This window comes from Sinocyclocheilus rhinocerous, unplaced genomic scaffold, assembly GCF_001515625.1.
Source record: "Sinocyclocheilus rhinocerous isolate Xijiao unplaced genomic scaffold, SAMN03320098_v1.1 scaffold495, whole genome shotgun sequence".
NCBI lineage: Eukaryota > Metazoa > Chordata > Actinopteri > Cypriniformes > Cyprinidae > Sinocyclocheilus > Sinocyclocheilus rhinocerous.
The window spans coordinates 577,216-596,094 of record NW_015629560.1 but is presented as its reverse complement, the minus strand read 5'-3'; the positions used below and the strand labels follow the sequence as shown (position 1 = coordinate 596,094).

Below are 18,879 nucleotides of genomic sequence, written 5' to 3'. Positions count from 1 at the left end.
GCTCTCCTTTGTGTCACCCTACAATGGTGGCACGAGAGCGCAACTGTTGCCCAATATGCTTTGTTCATCAGCCAATGGGAGCAACCCAAAGAGAAGACTGTAGCAGTTTGTGTATGTATGTGTATGTATGCAGGTGTGTTTGTGTGTACGTTTTTGTGCACGTAAAAGGAGTGTGTTCACACATTGTCTTTTTCTTCTAACCCTGTTTTCTACTCCCTGACCGCATTAAAGGTGCGTCATTTAGCAGGCCAACCAATCAGAGGTCTGCTGTTTGAATTTATGCCAGGGATTTTTGGCTTGTGACACTTAAGTTGTGGTGGCAAAAGCCAGTATTTTCAATTCCTAAAAAAACACTGTCCCAGTGAGACAAGATGCCCTATACGCCATCTGGTTTTTTTTGCGACCGGTTAATCCGTGAAAGAGAGAGAAGAGATGGTGAAGGATCCCTGAGCAAACCCATCCATTTCAGTGGCCAGGACTACAATACCCTCAAGCAGGAGCATCTCCAGAAGAAGGGCCTTTTTGAGGATGAATCCTTCCCTGCCACTGTTGACTCCCTTGGCTTCAAAGAGCTGGGTCTCAAGTCCAACAAAGTCAAGAACATTGTCTGGAAGCGTCCCAAGGTAGGGGGCAGAGGGCCTATGTCGGTTTGATTGGACTGGGACTGTAATGAGTGGGATGTGGAAATGGCACATGGGATGGATGAAGCAGCTCAACTAATGGGACTTCCCTAAAAATGTATTTATTTGCTTGTAAATATACACATTCATGGGCAATGATAATGCTTACATGGCAAATGATTTCAGAGAGAATTTGGGTAAAACTGGGGCTAGCTATCACTTTTTTTAATGTATGTGTGAAGCCTGGTTTAAACACTTTTCCTTTGTGACAACAAAAGAATAGCATATTAATGGGTATTTGATGAGTTTTAGTAAAATTATTTATGAAGCACAAAGGAATTTATGAAATTCACAAATTAACATTTCTTATGCCAATCATTCCCAAATGTTTTTCAATTAACAACCAACCCCCTTTGACCAAAAATATTTCCTTGAAATACCGGCTGATGGTGTTAATAAAAGTTAATATTTTAATCATTTAACAACACATTTGCATGTTAACGGTAAAATCACATTGTGAAATATAAAGTCGAAATTGAGAGAAATAAAGTCAAATTTGTGAGTTATAAAATTGCAATTGCAAGAAAGAGTCACAATGAAATATAATTAAAAATTAAGAGAAATAAAAGTCACATTGTAAGATACAGTATAGTCACATTTGCGAGAAATAGACATTGTACACATTGTGAGGTATAAAATCAAATACACAAGAAATATTCATACTGGGAAAAATACAGTCACATTGTGGAATATAAAGTTGCAATTGCCAGAAAGAGTCATACTGTGAGATACTTGCAATTGCGAGAAATATTAACATTGTGAGCTATAAAGTTGCAATTACGAGAAATAGTCACATTGTGAGACAAAAAATCTCAAACGCGAAAAATAAATTCAGCTGTGAGATATAAAGTTGCAATTGCCTGAAATAAAGTCACATTGTGAGATAGTCACAATTACAAGAAATAGTCAAAATGTGAGATATAAAGTCACAATTAAGATAAATGAAAGTCACATTGTAACAGAGGTACAGTCGCATTTGCAAGAAATTATCACATTGTGAGATATGAAATTAAATTGACGAGAAATAAGTATACTGTGAAATAGTCGCAATTGCAAAAAATAGTCACATTGTGAGATATAGTCACATAACAAAAAATTGTCAAAATGTAAGATATAAAGTCACAATTAAGAGAAATGAAAGTCACATTGTAAGATACAATATAGTCGCATATGCGAGAAATTGTCACATTGTGAGATATTAAATAAAATTTACGAGAAATAAGTATACTGTGAAATAAAGTCGCAATTGCAAAAAATAATCACATTGTGGCATATAAAGCTGCAATTGCCAGAAAGAGTCACACTGTGAGATAAAGTTGCAATTGTGAGAAATATTAACATTGCGAGCTATAAAGTCACAATTACGAGAAATAGTCACATTGTGAGACAAAAAATCGCAAATGCGAAAATAAATTCATGCTGTCAGACATAAAGTCACATTGTGAGATATAAAGTCACAGTTATGATTAAAGTCACATTATAAGATACTTTATAAAGTTGAAATTGCGAGACAGTCATATTGTGATACATAAAGTCGCAGTTACAATAAATAGTCTGTGAAATATAGTTGCAATTACAAGTTACATCATGGGATATAAAGTTGCTAGAAATTGTCACATTGTGAGATAAAAAGTCATGATTGCAAGAAATAGTTGTTGTAAACTATAAAGTCGCAAATACGTAAAGCAGTCGCATTATGAGATAAAAAGTAACAAGTGCAAAAAATAAATTCACAATGTGGGATATAAATGAGCAATTGTGAGAAATAAAGTCACGTGAGAATATAAAGTCAGAATTGCGAGAAATAAAGTCACACTGTTAGATACAATATAAAGTAGCATTTAAGTAGTCACATTATGAGATAAAAAGTCACAATTTGTAAAAAATAGTCATATTGTAAGATATAATGTTGGAACTGAGAAATAAAATCACAATTTTGAGAAATAATCAAAATGTGAGATACAAAGCCATAATTATGAGAAATGAGAAAAGTCACATTGTAAGACGTTACATCATGGGATATAAAGTTGCTAGAAATTGTCACATTGTGAGATAAAAAGTCATGATTGCAAGAAATAGTTGTTGTAAACTATAAAGTCGCAAATACGTAAAGCAGTCGCATTATGAGATAAAAAGTAACAAGTGCAAAAAATAAATTCACAATGTGGGATATAAATGAGCAATTGTGAGAAATAAAGTCACGTGAGAATATAAAGTCAGAATTGCGAGAAATAAAGTCACACTGTTAGATACAATATAAAGTAGCATTTAAGTAGTCACATTATGAGATAAAAAGTCACAATTTGTAAAAAATAGTCATTGTAAGATATGTTGGAACTGAGAAATAAAATCACAATTTTGAGAAATAATCAAAATGTGAGATACAAAGCCATAATTATGAGAAATGAGAAAAGTCACATTGTAAGACAGAGTAAGTCACAATTGTGATAAATAAAGGTGCAATCATGATATATAAAGTCACAATTACAAGAAATTAAATTCACAAAGAAATACACTTTTACCATATTATTGTTATTATTATTTTTAATCTGAGGTGGAAACAGGTTTCCATACTTCTAACTTAAAACTTTGTGACAACTAGTCTGTCCATCCATTGATTCATCCATTCATTCAAAACATCAAAAATAATCAGAAACAGCATCAGTCTTCATATCTCTGAATCTGTGTGTAATATTTCAAAGCTCTTAATAACCAAATAAGCAAACTCTTTGATGATATGTGTCCTGCAGGAGATATGTGATAACCCACAGTTCATTGTCGGAGGTGCCAGCAGGACAGATATCTGCCAGGGAGACCTGGGTAAGATAACACTTTACCATATTAACACAATATGTTACAGACTGTTTACCTGATCATTGGGGAGTGTATTTAGGGTCACAACTTCATGGCAGTGAGCACCTCTCTTTGGCCCCCATAAGCAGACCTACAGTCCAGTGGGACCCCTCCATATTGTGTTTACTCTGTTGGAAGGGAATCCAGCTAGCAGCGCTTCCTATTGTTGTGACCCCACATGGGCAATAAAAGAGACCAAAGATACAAAGGTTGCTAATACATAGAGTAGATTACCAACTTGGCATGTTGCCCTGGACAGTCTAAAAATGCTGTGATCAGCAGTGTTTTACTGCAGATAGTACAATATATAAATTGTTTAAATATTGTTCAATATATAAATTCCCTATTGATGTGAGATATTATTTTCTGTTCATTTTAGGAGACTGCTGGTTGCTTGCAGCCATTGCATCCTTGACTCTGAACGACAAGCTGTTATATCGTATTGTACCTCAAGAACAGAGCTTCTCTGAAGGCTATGCTGGAATTTTCCATTTCCAGGTCAGTGACATTGAACAAAATAGCTTTTGATTTATATCTTCTTTAAATCTGATTTCGGTGTCTTCCTCACTCTGTTTTCCAACTCAGTTCTGGCATTATGGCGACTGGGTGGATGTCGTTGTCGATGACCGCATTCCCACCTTCAACAACCAGCTGGTGTTCACCAAATCAGCTGAAAGGAATGAATTCTGGAGCGCTCTGCTGGAAAAAGCTTATGCTAAGTAAGTATCTGTGCATGACATTTACTTCATCTATTTTGGAATTGGTCAGTCCTTCAAATTTAAAAGCTGGAACATCTTTTAAGATTTTATTGATGCAAAAATATATAAATGCATGGGCCATTTTGGGGAAACTGTGTGATTTGTACCTGAATATCATATTGTCCATACCCCCAATCCTAAAAATACAGTAACAGCTTGCAAAGTAGGTTTATGTAGTATCATTCACTTTAAGTTTGCCTTAATCAACAGCACATCACCTTTTGTGTCAACCCTGTTACATGAAGTGACCGTTAACACAGAACACGTTTTTTTTGTTTTGCATTGCATTGCACTGCGCTGCTTTACCTTTGTTTTTCTGTGTTAACATGCACTAGACAATGGAAGCCCATTTCCATTATATATAAAAAATATAAGATAAGGTTACGCTTTATTTTCAGGTAATATTATTAATGTGTAATAACACAGATAAGTACTGAGTAATTAATTAAACATAGATACTTAATATTGGGTTAAGTTTAGGGTAAGGGTTTGGTTTTGGATTAATTGCTTGTAATTATGCATAATTTACTATTATTACTATAGAAATAACACATTATTATTACTATAGTGTCACATTAAAATTGTTACCAAAGATAATTGCATTTTTTTTTTATCTCACAATTCAGACTTTTTTTGAAGTTTATAACACATTTCTGATATAATTTTGTCAGTCAAATTTATATCTTGTAATTTTGAATTAACATCCTCTAATTCTGACTTTTTAAATCAGAATTCTTAATTTATGCTTCTTTTAAGGGGTGCCTAATTTTTATAACCGAAATAATCTCTCTGTACCACAAAGTTCATATGTTCAATGTTTTGGTACGTTCCATTTCTTATTCATATTAATACACAAAATATATCACCTTTTACATTTACGAAATGCATGATAACATGCAGATTGAATGATTATCAGATGGAAGCAAACATTAGATAAAAATGCTGATATTTTAGTTTAAGCATCCTCAAAAAGCATAAACACAAATGGCACAAATTCCTGAGAATAATTCACAAATAGCTGATATTATTGTTTAGCACAATCAACACTGTTCTTGTGGTACTTTATTGGCATTTTTCTCTTTTCTTTTTTTAAACTAGATACTTAATATTGGGTTAAGTTTAGGGTAAGGGTTTGGTTTTGGATTAATTGCTTGTAATTATGCATAATTTACTATTATTACTATAGAAATAACACATTATTATTACTATAGTGTCACATTAAAATTGTTACCAAAGATAATTGCATTTTTTTTTTATCTCACAATTCAGACTTTTTTTGAAGTTTATAACACATTTCTGATATAATTTTGTCAGTCAAATTTATATCTTGTAATTTTGAATTAACATCCTCTAATTCTGACTTTTTAAATCAGAATTCTTAATTTATGCTTCTTTTAAGGGGTGCCTAATTTTTATAACCGAAATAATCTCTCTGTACCACAAAGTTCATATGTTCAATGTTTTGGTACGTTCCATTTCTTATTCATATTAATACACAAAATATATCACCTTTTACATTTACGAAATGCATGATAACATGCAGATTGAATGATTATCAGATGGAAACAAACATTAGATAAAAATGCTGATATTTTAGTTTAAGCGTCCTCAAAAAGCATAAACACAAATGGCACAAATTCCTGAGAATAATTCACAAATAGCTGATATTATTGTTTATTGATATTATAGTGTCACAATCAACACTGTTCTTGTGGTACTTTATTGGCATTTTTCTCTTTTCTTTTTTTAAACTAGCAAGTAGTAAGTAACAGCAGGAATTTATTATCATTAATTTGTGCACATAACACCTCAATAGAAAGAAGGGAGGTATACTCTTCCAACACTTTCACACTTACTTTATTTTTGCCAGTAAGTTGTCTCAATGTAATTTGTGTATTCCTATTAAGGCTTCATGGTTCCTATGAGGCTCTTAAAGGTGGAAACACTGCTGAGGCAATGGAGGACTTCACCGGTGGAGTGACTGAATTCTATGAGATGAAGGAGGCCCCCAAAGAGCTGTACAAGATCATGTTGAAAGCTCTGGAGAGAGGCTCCCTCATGGGCTGCTCCATTGATGTGAGTCAAGCAGAAGAAGGAAGCTTAATGACCTGCGTTTATGGATAATATTCTGCTGTTTTATTTTGAAACACTATTGATCGTAAACATTTTTTTAAATAAAAACAATAACTTTTGGTCCAAATCCTACCATAAAGCAATTTAATTTTTACCCACAGTCCCTGGTTCCAGCCCGCTTTGAAACTCGTACTACAACAGGACTTGTGAAGGGTCATGCCTACTCTGTTACTGCTGTAGAGGAGGTAAACCTTCTATTATTTGGTACTTTTATGATTATTTCTTTTTAGTGCTGGGCAACGATTAATCGCGATTAATCGCATCCAAAATAAAAGTTTTTGTTTATATAATATACTGTATGTGTGTGTACTGTGTATATTTATTATGTATATATAAATAATACACACACATACAGTCAATATTTTGAAAATATTTACATATGTATTTATATATTTTTTGCTTACACAATATATATGTGTATACTGTGCATATTTATTATGTGTATATATAAATACAAACACATGCATGTATATATTTATGAGAAATACGTTGTTTATATATTAAATATATTTATATATAATATAAAATATAAGAATATAATTATTAAATATGCATGTAAATATTTTCAAAATATATACTATATGTATGTGTGTGTATTTATATATACATAATAAATATACACAGTACACAAACATATATTATGTAAACAAAAACCTTTATTTTGGATGCGATTAATCGCGATCGCAGCATTAATTATATATAAATAAATTTTATATGTAAACATAACATATTTTTCTTAAATATATACATGCATGTGTGTGTATTTATATATACATTATATATATATACACACAGTACACACACATATATTATGTACACAAAAACGTTTATTTTGGATGCGATTAATCGGTGTCCAGCACTATTTCTTTTATGATAGTCGTGTTTCCAACTTAACTCTGAGAATGTCTGATGGTATTTGTGATATTTTGTGTCTGCAGTGTAAACAGTCCCAGCAGAAGGAGTCTAAAGTTCATCTGGTGCGTCTGCGTAACCCTTGGGGTCAGGTAGAATGGAATGGACCTTGGAGCGATAAGTGAGTATCTGCTTATTCCTGAATTTAAACCTGTTAAAGACTATAGTGCCGAGTGCATCAAATTTAATATGCATATTGCTAAGAAGACCTCTTAATTATTAACATGTTCAAAACCTGTTGCACACAATCTGTTGCATGCATTCTGTCATCTGATAGAAGCTTTGCTAAAAAGTTTATACTTTTTTAAATTCATTTTAGAATAATTGTTCATCTTCATGTTAAAAATGTCCATCTTCATGTCATGTACATGTGTCTTTTTTCTGTGAAATCTTTATAAAGATATATTAGGGTAAACATTAGAATACATTTTTATTTTGTTAGTAACATTTCACGATGAACACTTTATGGACTGAAGCAACTTGGATTTGCTTGAGTATCCATACATCTTTTTTTTTTTTCTCAATGTTGTAAAAAAAAATATAGAGATATATTTTTAAAAATATATATAAAAATGACAAAAACACACAACAAAATTTTAACAACTTTAACTAAAATTTAAATGTAAAATATAAAAATAAAAACATTCATAATATTAACAAAATCTATAATAATATTTCAGTTAATTTAAAATGTACTGTATGGAAATGTGTTCTGTATGGATGAGTTTAATTATTTATTATTTAGTTCATTATCATCAAAGACAAACAAATGTAGTCTTCTGAGGAATGTTTATTTGTATTTCTCTCAATAATCACTGTACTGTATGTATGTTTTTTATGTTAAATAAAAACTACAGAGCTTTTATTATAAAATTAAGCTTTTAAATATCATCTTACTAAGACATATTATTGGGAGATATAGAGTGACATCTTTATTTTATTTTTAGATTTTATTCAATAAACTCAAATAAACTTCAATAAACTCTAGTCAATAAACTTCCATTAAAAATGTCATTTGTTAGTCTTTACAGGGTTAAAAAGTAGATGTTAGTATACAGTTATTACAATCATTTATTTTTCTACTGCAGTTCAAAAGAGTGGGAAACCATCTCTAAAGGGGAAAAAGAGAAACTTCAGCAACAGAATGCTGAAGATGGAGAATTCTGGTGAGTTGAAACAAGCAAGCAATCATATCCTAATGATGAATTCTGAGAGTCATGTAGACAGTGTTGTGGTTACAAAATAAGGTCTTGACTCAGACTAGAATGAGCTGGTCTCGACTACAACACTGAGATTTTAAATAGTGCAAAAGCTGCTTGTAAAGGATATTTTGTCTTTATTCACTTCAAAATAAATAGAAATAGAAGAAGAGAAAAAGAGAAATAAAGTTGTAACTCTTGTTGTCAACCCGTAGGATGTCATTTGAGGATTTTAAGAAAAATTACACCAAAATTGAGATTTGCAACCTGACCCCTGATGCTCTGGAGGACAATAAATTACACAAATGGACAGTGTCTGTTAATGAGGGACGCTGGGTAAGAGGATGCTCCGCTGGAGGATGCAGGAATTATCCAGGTGGGTGTTATTTTAATGAATTGAAAATGAGCAAATCATTTATTTTATATTTTAATTACAATATTAATCTTACATTCAAATTGTATAGCAGCTTTCATTCATAAAAAAAAGGTTAAAAAAAAGAAAGAAAAAAAAAAATGAAGTCTGGCTTTAATATGATATGTGTGGCCTCCTATAGACACATTCTGGACAAATCCACAATACCGCCTGCGTCTCTTGGAGGAAGATGATGACCCGGAGGATGACGAAGTGGCTTGCACTTTTGTTGTTGCTCTAATGCAGAAAAACAGGCGTAAAGAACGCAAGTTGGGTGCAAATCTCTTCACTATTGGATTTTCCATCTACGAGGTATCAAACAGAGAATATAGAGATTGTGTTTTTATTCTGTCCTTAACAGCGTGAAATTATGCAAATAGCAGCATTCATCACACACAGAGATATTTATCTGCTTGATAATGCATCCAACACTCTTTTAACTCTTTCCATTTGTCCATAGGTTCCAAAGGAGGTATGGAAATGTGAAGATGAGAAATGTTTGGACTCGAGGCTTGAGGATATCACGCTGTTCATGCAGTGCTTTCTCTTCATTTGCACTTTTACTGGCATTTACCACTGCTTTATATTCCCTTTTTTTTGCTTCTGTGTTTCTCTGTCTGTCAGATGCACGGAAACAAGCAGCACATGCAGAAGGAGTTCTTCGTGTCTAGCACCTCTAAGGCTCGTTCCAGGGCCTACATTAACCTGCGCGAGTTGACCCAGCGTTTCCGCCTGAGCCCTGGGGAGTATGTCATCGTCCCCTCCACCTACGAGCCCCACCAGGAAGGCGAGTTCATCCTCCGCGTCTTCTCTGAAAAGAGAAATACGTCTGAGTGAGTGAGAGCAGAAGGGATGGGAGGGATGTACAATGATGTCTGAATACATTTTTCCTCACACTTTCATATTTTTTGTTTTTAAGTGAAATCACATTTTTTTTACTGGAAAACCAACAAAAAAAAAATGTTGGTTAAAGGGCATTTTTGGATTCCAATGCGCTGCTTTTTAATTGTTTGTTAATGTAAAAATGTGCTATACAGATAAGTTTTATATTTTTTGAAGTGGTCGACCGATATGGGTTTTTTGACAGCCATTTTAATTCCTTTGTTTAACAGTTCTATCTGATTATTAGATAGACTTCTATGCATATTAGACAGAACTGAACGACGACATTGCTCGAATGTGAGCACTGTGTTCAGGCGCTGGCGTTCACTCAGCACCGTCAAAATAATAGTCCCCGCCTCGAACACATCGGCCAACCTGAAAAACATATCGGCCGATGCCGATATTTGAAAAATGCCAAATATCGGCCGATATATCGGCCTTGGCGATATATCTGTCGACCACTAATTTTTTGTGCTCCCAGTTTGTGTCTCAGATACATTTTTTTCCATTTCAAAAACTCATTCTGTGTAAATGACCCCTGAAAACGTATGTATGGTTGCCCACTGAAGAACTTCTGAAACACCTGGTTTGAAACCAGCTGTTACAGAAGTTGATACTCATGTCAATTGGCTGCAAAAGCATTAAATGGCCGTTGTTTTATGTACAAAGGGGCATGGTTACATTATCACATGAATACCAAGGTAACGTCTTTGTTACCTGATCGAGTTCTCTATACAGAGGGGATGGGAAACAGTTGGGAAAATGGGTGGAAAAAACCACAAGGACGAAAATTTTAACGACAATTTGATTTGTAGAGCTGGAAGAAATCGGCCCCAGTTCGAGGCTGTAATGGAATCTTTTTTAGGACAAGCACCAGCACATTTTGGGACCCTCCGGTAAACATTTCCTTTCAGTTCTGACCCACTCTGAAGCACAATTAAACTTCAGCTGGACACACAAAGGACTGCCGAGGCTCTCCAAGGAATGCTGAAGAAGGACGAGGAATCCTAGTATTTTAACAAGGATCATGTCCAGTTTCTGGATGTGACCTAAATGTGTATTAACCACTGGCCTTGTGATAGTCATTGTAACCATTAATCAAACACCTCTCACCTTTTATAAAATTATACAGATAATTAGCTCTTAATGATACATTTAAGTAATTATATTTTAAGGATTACTCACACATGGTAAGTTTGAGTAATTCCTACAACAACAACAAAACAAGTATGGTTATATGGCTGATATAAGCAGAATAACAATTGATCATTTGGCAATCAAAAGTGGCTCAAAATACAGGAAAGACATACTGAAGTATAAGCTCAAATATGAAGGAAAACCTACATGATAACAGGCCCTCTGAAAGCTCTTTGATTACCTGTGCTGTTTACTGTGGTGACCAGTGTTTGTTGGTTTCTTCTCAGGGAGATAGAGAACAGGATTGAAGCTGATCATCCAGTGGTAAGTACTTGATCATCTACAAAGCATTTGAGTTCAACTAAGACGTGCCTTTATTACAAATAGTACCAAACTACTAACCCTAACTAAGTAGTACTTTGAACTCTTAAATGATCAGAGTGCATGTTTTTTTATGTTGCTAAATATCACTTATATGCATTATAAACATTTTTAGACCTGGATGAATTTGCTTTGATGTAGCAGCCATTACATCTGACATGCTAAAATTTGAAGAATTTTTTTTTTTAAGTAAATGAGTGTCTTCCACTCCGCCCACGTGTTTCTCCTTTACTGGCAGAAATTATGGGTGGTTCCAAAATATATGGTCACATGACAGAAAAAGTGTAAAGTACCCAAGATACAGGGGTGGGTCAACGTAACCACTCTCTCCTAAGAAAATAAATTAGAACATAAAACTAACTACAATTAATACAAGTTATAATTACTAGAGATGTGCATGAGTACTTCACGTAACACTATTGATCGATAATGTAAACAGTGATCGGTCATAATTATGTGTGACATTACTTTTTTTTGCTGAACTATAAACTCAGTAACAACTCTACAAAAATGAGTCAAATAGGGACCCCATTTAAATTTTTAGAATTAGGAAAAACTTCATATGAGCAGCCATACATAGGGTGCATTCTCTCTAGAGCAAGAAAAATGAAGCGCAATTAAATGCAACAAACAGGCTCTTTAAACATAACTATATGTGACCCTGGACCACAAAACCAGTCATAAGGGTCAATTTTTTGCGAAATTGAGATTTATACATATATAAATAAGCTGAATAAATAAGCTTTCCATTGATGTATGGTTAGGATGTTAGGATTGGACAATATTTGGCCGAGATACATCTAGTTGAAAATCTGGAAAAATATCAAAATATTGAGAAAAACGCCTTTAAAGTTGTCCAAATGAAGTTCTTAGCAATGCATATTACTAATCAAAAATAAATTTTTGATATATTTACGGTAGGAAATTTACAAAATATCTTCATGGAACATGATCTTTACTTAATATCCTAATGATTTTTGGCATAAAAGAAAAATCTATAATTTTGACCATACAATGTATTTTTGGCTATTGCTACAAATATACCCCAGCGACTTAAGACTGGTTTTGTGCTCCAGGGTCACATTTAAAATAAATACATAGAGCATTAAAAACATGAGGCCGAGTGCTATTTTCACAATTACATTGTGTGTACAAATATTATGGTTCTTACAGTAATATGTAGGCTAAAATCTGTTTAAACTTTTCAAGAATTGCTCTTTTATGAATTCATTAGAATTTTTCTTAAGAAATGTCAACTTCTTTCCTAAAAAGGTTTACATAAATCCAGCCCAAGAATATCATGGAGATTTGGAGTGGACTTAGGGTGAACTCTTTTGACTTGCAACCTTGCTCTAATGAAAACAACCCTGAACACTTTAGCAACCCTGTTGCAACCAATTGCCAAGCCTATTTCACACAAGCAATTTCGGCTGATTCTGTCATTTCTCAGTACTTTATTTGACTCTTATTTTGAAGGACAAAACTGTCCGAGTAAAATCTGCACTAATTATTGAGAATAAAGAATATACAATCTACTAGTGCTCATATTCTTTGGTTCAGTTCTCATGTGTGTATTTTACAACTCCTATGTCTGATCAGCCGGCTCCGGCTTCGACTGGGGAAGAGAGCGAGGAGGACCAGCAGTTCCTGTCTATTTTCCAGCAGATCGCGGGGGACGTGAGTACTGGGGAGCCACTGAGCGCTGGGGGGAGTGTGAGTATAGTGGTGGGGTGGGACCGGTAATTGGCCATGCCAGTGGTAACAGCCATATCCCGACAGTTTTATGTTGGCGTAACAAACACCACACCTGACTTTCTGTTTATTCTTGTCTTGCAGCTAATGGAGATCTCAGCTAATGAACTCAAAGATGTCTTGAACAAGGTGGTGTCTAAACGTACGTATCTTTGACTGATTATTACATTGAATGTTTGTGGTTTTTCTATATAATGTTTTCAAGAAAGACTCTGCTGTTTCCAGACAAGGACATACACACTGAGGGCTTCAGTCGAGAGAGCTGTAGAAGCATGATTGCCCTCATGGATGTATCCTTTGTATCAAGATTACATGATTTCTGTAAAGCCCCTTTAAAGGTATTGTCCAAAACATCTGTGGCTTTATTGTTTACATCAGCCAATATGTGGTTACAGCTTTGCAATGTTCCAATAGTTATTTATCGTTTTTAACGATAAGCCTTAGCTTAGCCCTAGAATGCTACATTATTTCAAACAAGTCGCTTAGGAATTCATATTCTCCCTAAAGTTAGGAATTTATGTTCTTATTAACAGAAATGTCAATCAATAGAAATGTCAATTCAGGTATTATCGCTAGTTTTGACATTTCTTTATCAAAAAATATTGTACCAACTCTGTTACGTATTGTTCGGAGATTAATATTACAGAAGGTCAGTGTAAAAATCAAATAATATTTCACCACACATTAATTGGTACTATTCTTTTGTGTTTTGACCTTTCTATTCACAATGAATCCAACATATCATGTTTTTTTAACAGATATATTAAGCAGCATAACTGTTTTCAACATTGATAATAATAAGAAATATTACTTGAGCATCAAATCCGCATATTATAATGATTTCTGAAGAATCAAGTGACACTGAAGAGTGGAGTAATGATGCTGAAAATTCAGCTTTGCATCACAGGAATAAATGACATCGAAACAGAAAACAGTTATTTTAAATTGTAATAATATTTCAGAATAGTACTGCTTTTACTGTATTTTTGATCAAATAAATGCAGCCTTGATTGACTTCTTTCAAAAACATTAAAAAAAAAATCTTACTGACACCAAATGTTTGAAAGGTGGCAGATATATGATGTCACTTCCTGGAACATGATGATAAATAACTAAAAGACGGAAATTTCACAGCATAACAGGGTGGAAAAGAAAGATATCAGTTTTATGTTTTTTGACGCATCTATTTTGATTCTGACAGTTTTCAAATAATAAATGTAACCTCTACCATTTACAGTAGCTTTAATTTCCTAGCAGATTGGCCATAGACAGTGTACAATACTGCATGCAAATCTTTCTTAACCCTAATCACACAGATGGACGGAAAAGGAAGAATTAATCTACAAGAGTTTAGACATTTGTGGAACAAAATCAAACAGTGGCAGGTTTGAAGTCTCCTCATTATTTCCTATATAAATGACAATACTACCTCTACTACTAATAATAAAAAGACTTACACTGACTTAAATTTTCTCCACAGGGAATCTTTAAGCAATATGACTTTGATCACACTGGCACTATCAGCAGCTACGAGATGAGAAACGCCATCAATGATGCAGGTTAGAAGGTTTTCATGTATTTCTACTGTTCATCTGTTCTCATATTGAAGAACATTTGTCTATCTCTCTAATGGTCTTGTCACTGTTCAGTCACGTGTTTTGTGTGCCACTCAGGGTTCCGTCTGAATAACCAGCTCTATGACATCATCACCATGCGCTACGCCAATGAAAACATGAATGTCGACTTTGACAGTTTTGTCAGCTGCCTTGTGCGACTGGAGGGGATGTTCAGTAAGTTGTAATCTTTTTCTTTAGCAAGTAGTACAACAAACAGGGTTACGCTTTCTTTTAAGGTGTCCTTGTTACAGTGTAATTATACATTTAAGTACTGAGTAATATTAATTAACTACATGTATTTACTATATGGTTAGGGTTTGGCTTAGGGTTTGGCTTAGGGTTACTGGGATGAAATTATGCATAATTTATTGTTATTATAATAGTAAGTACATGTAACTTGTGTAACAAGAACACATTAAAATAAAGTGTTACCACAAATAGTATATAGTAAATAGTACACTGTATCATTCTCAGGAAGTGGTGCCATTAAAACTGGAAAAAATATATTTTTAATAAATATTCTACATGATTTTGCATCTAAAATATTAATTTTGTCATAGTAATTATAGACTTTTTACAAGGCACAGTTGAATTGATAAATAATGCATTAAAAAGACAAAACCCACATTTGTATTTTAAAAATGTTGTCAACCCCGTTACATCTTCAGATTGAAGACATTACAAAAATGACAAAGTAGCGAGCAAATATCATTGTATCACACCACATTATTGGCATTTCCTGGAGCGACGGGACAAAAACATTAAAACCCATTATAAACGAGGCATTTGTTGCATCCAGTGGGGACATAATTACGGATTATAATGATTTATACTGTCTTTTTACGCGTTGCGTTGCGCAAACATAAAACCATGTCTGCATTTGTGATCTGAGAAATGACGAACAACAAGCGCTACTCTACACTGCTCAAAACTCGCGTTTGAATCATCAGTGGCAAATTCTTTAAATATAAAAAACGTACTTACAGTCTGTGAGTCAGAACAGCCGGCATTGTAGTCTACTCTCCCAGGATCAGGAAACAGTCCTCCATAAAATGCGCTGGAATATCTGAATATTTGGGTTGAACTGGTGTTTACAACAGTGTTGTAAATACAACTTAACCACTGATTTCTAGTCGTGTCCTCTTTTGGAAGGCCAAACAATGTAGTTTCGCTTTCACAACGAAACACATGGCGTCACACACGGCGGGCTTGAGTGGAGGCTGGCGGATTCAACGAAGGAGCGTCCGGCGGGCTTGCGGCAACCACATGTGACGACCCCGGGCTGGACTCCGCTTCGTCCACGGTGAAAGCCGATCCGGCGATCCACAGCGCGAAGTTGATGTATTTCCTCAGCGACCAGCACGGATCAGCTCCAGGCATGACGAAGCGGATATCGTCCTCTTTTGGAAGACCAAACAAAGTAGTTTCGCTTTCACAACAAAACACACAGCGTCTTCACGACATGGCGGCGGCGGCAACAACAATACTACAGCGAGAATAAAAGTTACGCCTTCTTTCTTTGCGTGAACATTTGGGCGGCGTTATGCAAATCTTCCCACATCGTGACATAGACATGTGGGGGTGTGTTAGAACGAGCCGTTTTAGGTAGGCGTGGTTGACTCTTAACTTTTATAAAGAATATCTCTTTGCATTTGAGACTTTAGTCTTTGCAACTTTACAGATCTTCTTTATGCACCAAGAGCTTGTAACACTCCAAAGAGAAAGGAAAAATGGAAATAGCATCATATGACCCCTTTAAATAAATAAATAAATAACGGAGCTCTGTGCATGACTCAAAAAAAAAATCTATATTGTGAAGAAAACTTCATTTGTGGCCAATTTTATTAATTAAATTAATGAATAACTAAATAAATTAAATGTATTAATTAGTTAAATAGTGGCCACTTTGTACTTAATTGTTGCCAAGTTCTGGCCTCGATGGAACAAACTACTACAATGCGGCAACAATTTAACTAAAACAAGGAAATCTCAGCATAACAGGGTTGAACAGAAAGCGTGGGGACAAAGAAAATGTACATATTTGTTCATAAAATGTTTCAGATTAGAACATTAGAACATTCTTTACAAACTAAAAGTCAGGGGGAACACATACAGAACCACTTCCTGCAAATGACCCAACAACACAGTATGTACAGTATGTAAACAACTAAAGATTTCAGTGCGTTCAGGTTGAAATTTCATGTTAATTTTTACCAACATTTGATTTAAGGCCTGTGTATGCTAAAATCATGCAACATACATGCGTACTGTCTGAAGTGAACCTGTTCTCATTGTAGGAGCATTCCAGGCCTTTGATCAAGGTGGAGATGGCACCATCAGACTTAATGTACTGGAGGTGAGGTGATCATTTAATGTTTAGCATCATGACGATGCCATTTAAAACTGTAAATTGGCTGATTGCAAAATGTTGAACTTAAGTGTTAAATTTCAATTTCTCCAGTGGCTTCAGCTAACCATGTACGCATAGACCAGCTACGGATCCAGGTGAGCCCGGACTCGGCAAGGACCAGAACTACCAGCTCTTACCTCAACACTCAATGTGCCAGACTACTGTTACCTCTTTCACTGTACCTCAGCCCACACTGAACACCAGCTGTGGAAACTTCACACATCATTACTCCTCCTCTTCATTTCAGTTTTATATGGGATGGCAAGAAGGGTGAAATGAGTGTTAGTGTTACAGACCGACGTCACATTTTTGAAGTCAGATTGCATAGGAAACGTTTTTGGGGGCGTAGCAACTTTTGAGGCATGTCGTAGTTGCTGGTTTTCTGTTGTAATTCATTCCTCAGAGTAGCTTTTTACATGAACTTCATTCAGTTTATCTACACTGGTGTCACAGTCAGCATTTCTCTTTTACCTCAACTAGCCTCAAAAGATGCTAATGTTTCAGATTTCCTTTTGCAATATGCTGATGGACCTAATATATAATTGATTATCTAATATTACATAACACTAAAAAGAAACAGATTCGAATTTTGACAGTATTGCACACTTATTACATTGTACACGCGATGCCTTACAATGAGAAAAACTACTTGAAATCTGGTCTGACCATTCACACTGAAACACAATCCAGATTAGTTTCCGATTTCACACCACATATGGATTAGGTTTGTGAAACTACATAAACAAACCTCAGAGTTTTCACTTGGGAAGTCTTATCGTCATATTACCACTCTTTCTGATTCAGATTTCTTAAAAAATGTCTTAACCATCTTTATCCAGATATGCACTACATACAGCCCCAGCCTCCCATTTTTAATTGGTAATAGCAAAATCCATTAAAAAGGACCATGTAGGTGGTCCTTATTGTTTCAAATCCTGGTTGTTTGTGAGACATTTATGTTTGTAAGTTAACATGAAGAACCAGGAAAAGACTATCAAAAACTACTAGAGGAGAATCATCAGGAAACATCTCCGATTTCATGATGGACGGCAACATTCAGGGTTTTTATTTCATTACTGTGGGTGTAGACATGGGTCGAACCTAGGCTTTTTTTTTTGTTGTTGTGCTTGACCCACATTTAACCTTTTGTTCAAATGAGTGTACTGACTTCAGCCGTTTAACAAAATAAATGTGTAGTTCTTGGATGAAGTGCTTTCCCAGGAGGAAACAAAGCCTAATTATTTACACAAGCATAAGTGGCAATTGCAAAATTAAATAAATGGAGAATTGTTTTCTTTTTTAAAGGCTCTGTAAAAGCTCTACAGTATGTAAGCAGTATATTTCACCATTTATCTCATATCTTGTTAGATTTTTTTTTCAGCCCTGTTACAAAATTTGAGTCTCGCCATTTAATAACCATGTAATTAGAATAGACATTAAACAAGCATATATTCCATAAATAAAAAAAGCTTTCTCGTGTTCGGTGTAGACACTGTGTTAAAAGAAGTTGTTATTGCTTTCAAAACATAATGGGGATGTAGCCTATTCATCCCAAGTGAAGTACTACACTGGATGGAATATAAACTCCATGAATCCAAATTTCCCCTTAGGATAAAAGAAATGCACACAGTGGCACAGTATATCTTTTTTTATTTCTTTTTGTTTCAATAGCATTTGTGTACAAAATGTCTATAAAGATTTTTAATGAACAAGTGTGAGAAACTTGGGAATACCAGGTAAGAGGTTGGCTGCAA

The 18,879-nt window shown here is 34.5% G+C and overlaps 1 protein-coding gene across 2 annotated transcripts; it reads left to right on the top strand.

The window, feature by feature from the left end:
• Positions 1-117: 117 nt before the first annotated feature.
• Positions 118-18,527, top strand: LOC107739229 (calpain-3-like). 2 transcript variants are annotated; one of them, XM_016551254.1, is made up of 21 exons: positions 118-623; positions 3,431-3,500; positions 3,913-4,031; positions 4,119-4,252; positions 6,199-6,367; positions 6,526-6,609; positions 7,363-7,457; positions 8,425-8,502; positions 8,751-8,911; positions 9,090-9,259; positions 9,408-9,419; positions 9,572-9,780; positions 11,254-11,290; positions 12,947-13,024; positions 13,184-13,241; positions 13,325-13,389; positions 14,416-14,484; positions 14,580-14,658; positions 14,773-14,889; positions 17,013-17,071; positions 17,177-18,527. In XM_016551254.1, exons 1-21 carry the CDS (start codon positions 372-374, stop codon positions 17,201-17,203), a joined length of 2,142 nt encoding a protein of 713 aa, XP_016406740.1. In that variant the 5' UTR covers positions 118-371; the 3' UTR covers positions 17,204-18,527. The 2 variants fall into 2 exon arrangements, with proteins under 2 accessions (XP_016406740.1, XP_016406739.1); XM_016551253.1 differs by having other exon boundaries at positions 13,325-13,398.
• Positions 18,528-18,879: the final 352 nt, after the last annotated feature.

Bases quoted from the DNA above. Each gene is read 5' to 3' on its own strand.
- LOC107739229 (XM_016551253.1), top strand. From the start codon at position 372: ATGCCCTATACGCCATCTGGTTTTTTTTGCGACCGGTTAATCCGTGAA. The intron at 14,485-14,579 runs GTTTGAAGTCTC...TTTTCTCCACAG, and splicing joins ACAAAATCAAACAGTGGCAG to GGAATCTTTAAGCAATATGA. The intron at 17,072-17,176 runs GTGAGGTGATCA...CAATTTCTCCAG, and splicing joins TCAGACTTAATGTACTGGAG to TGGCTTCAGCTAACCATGTA.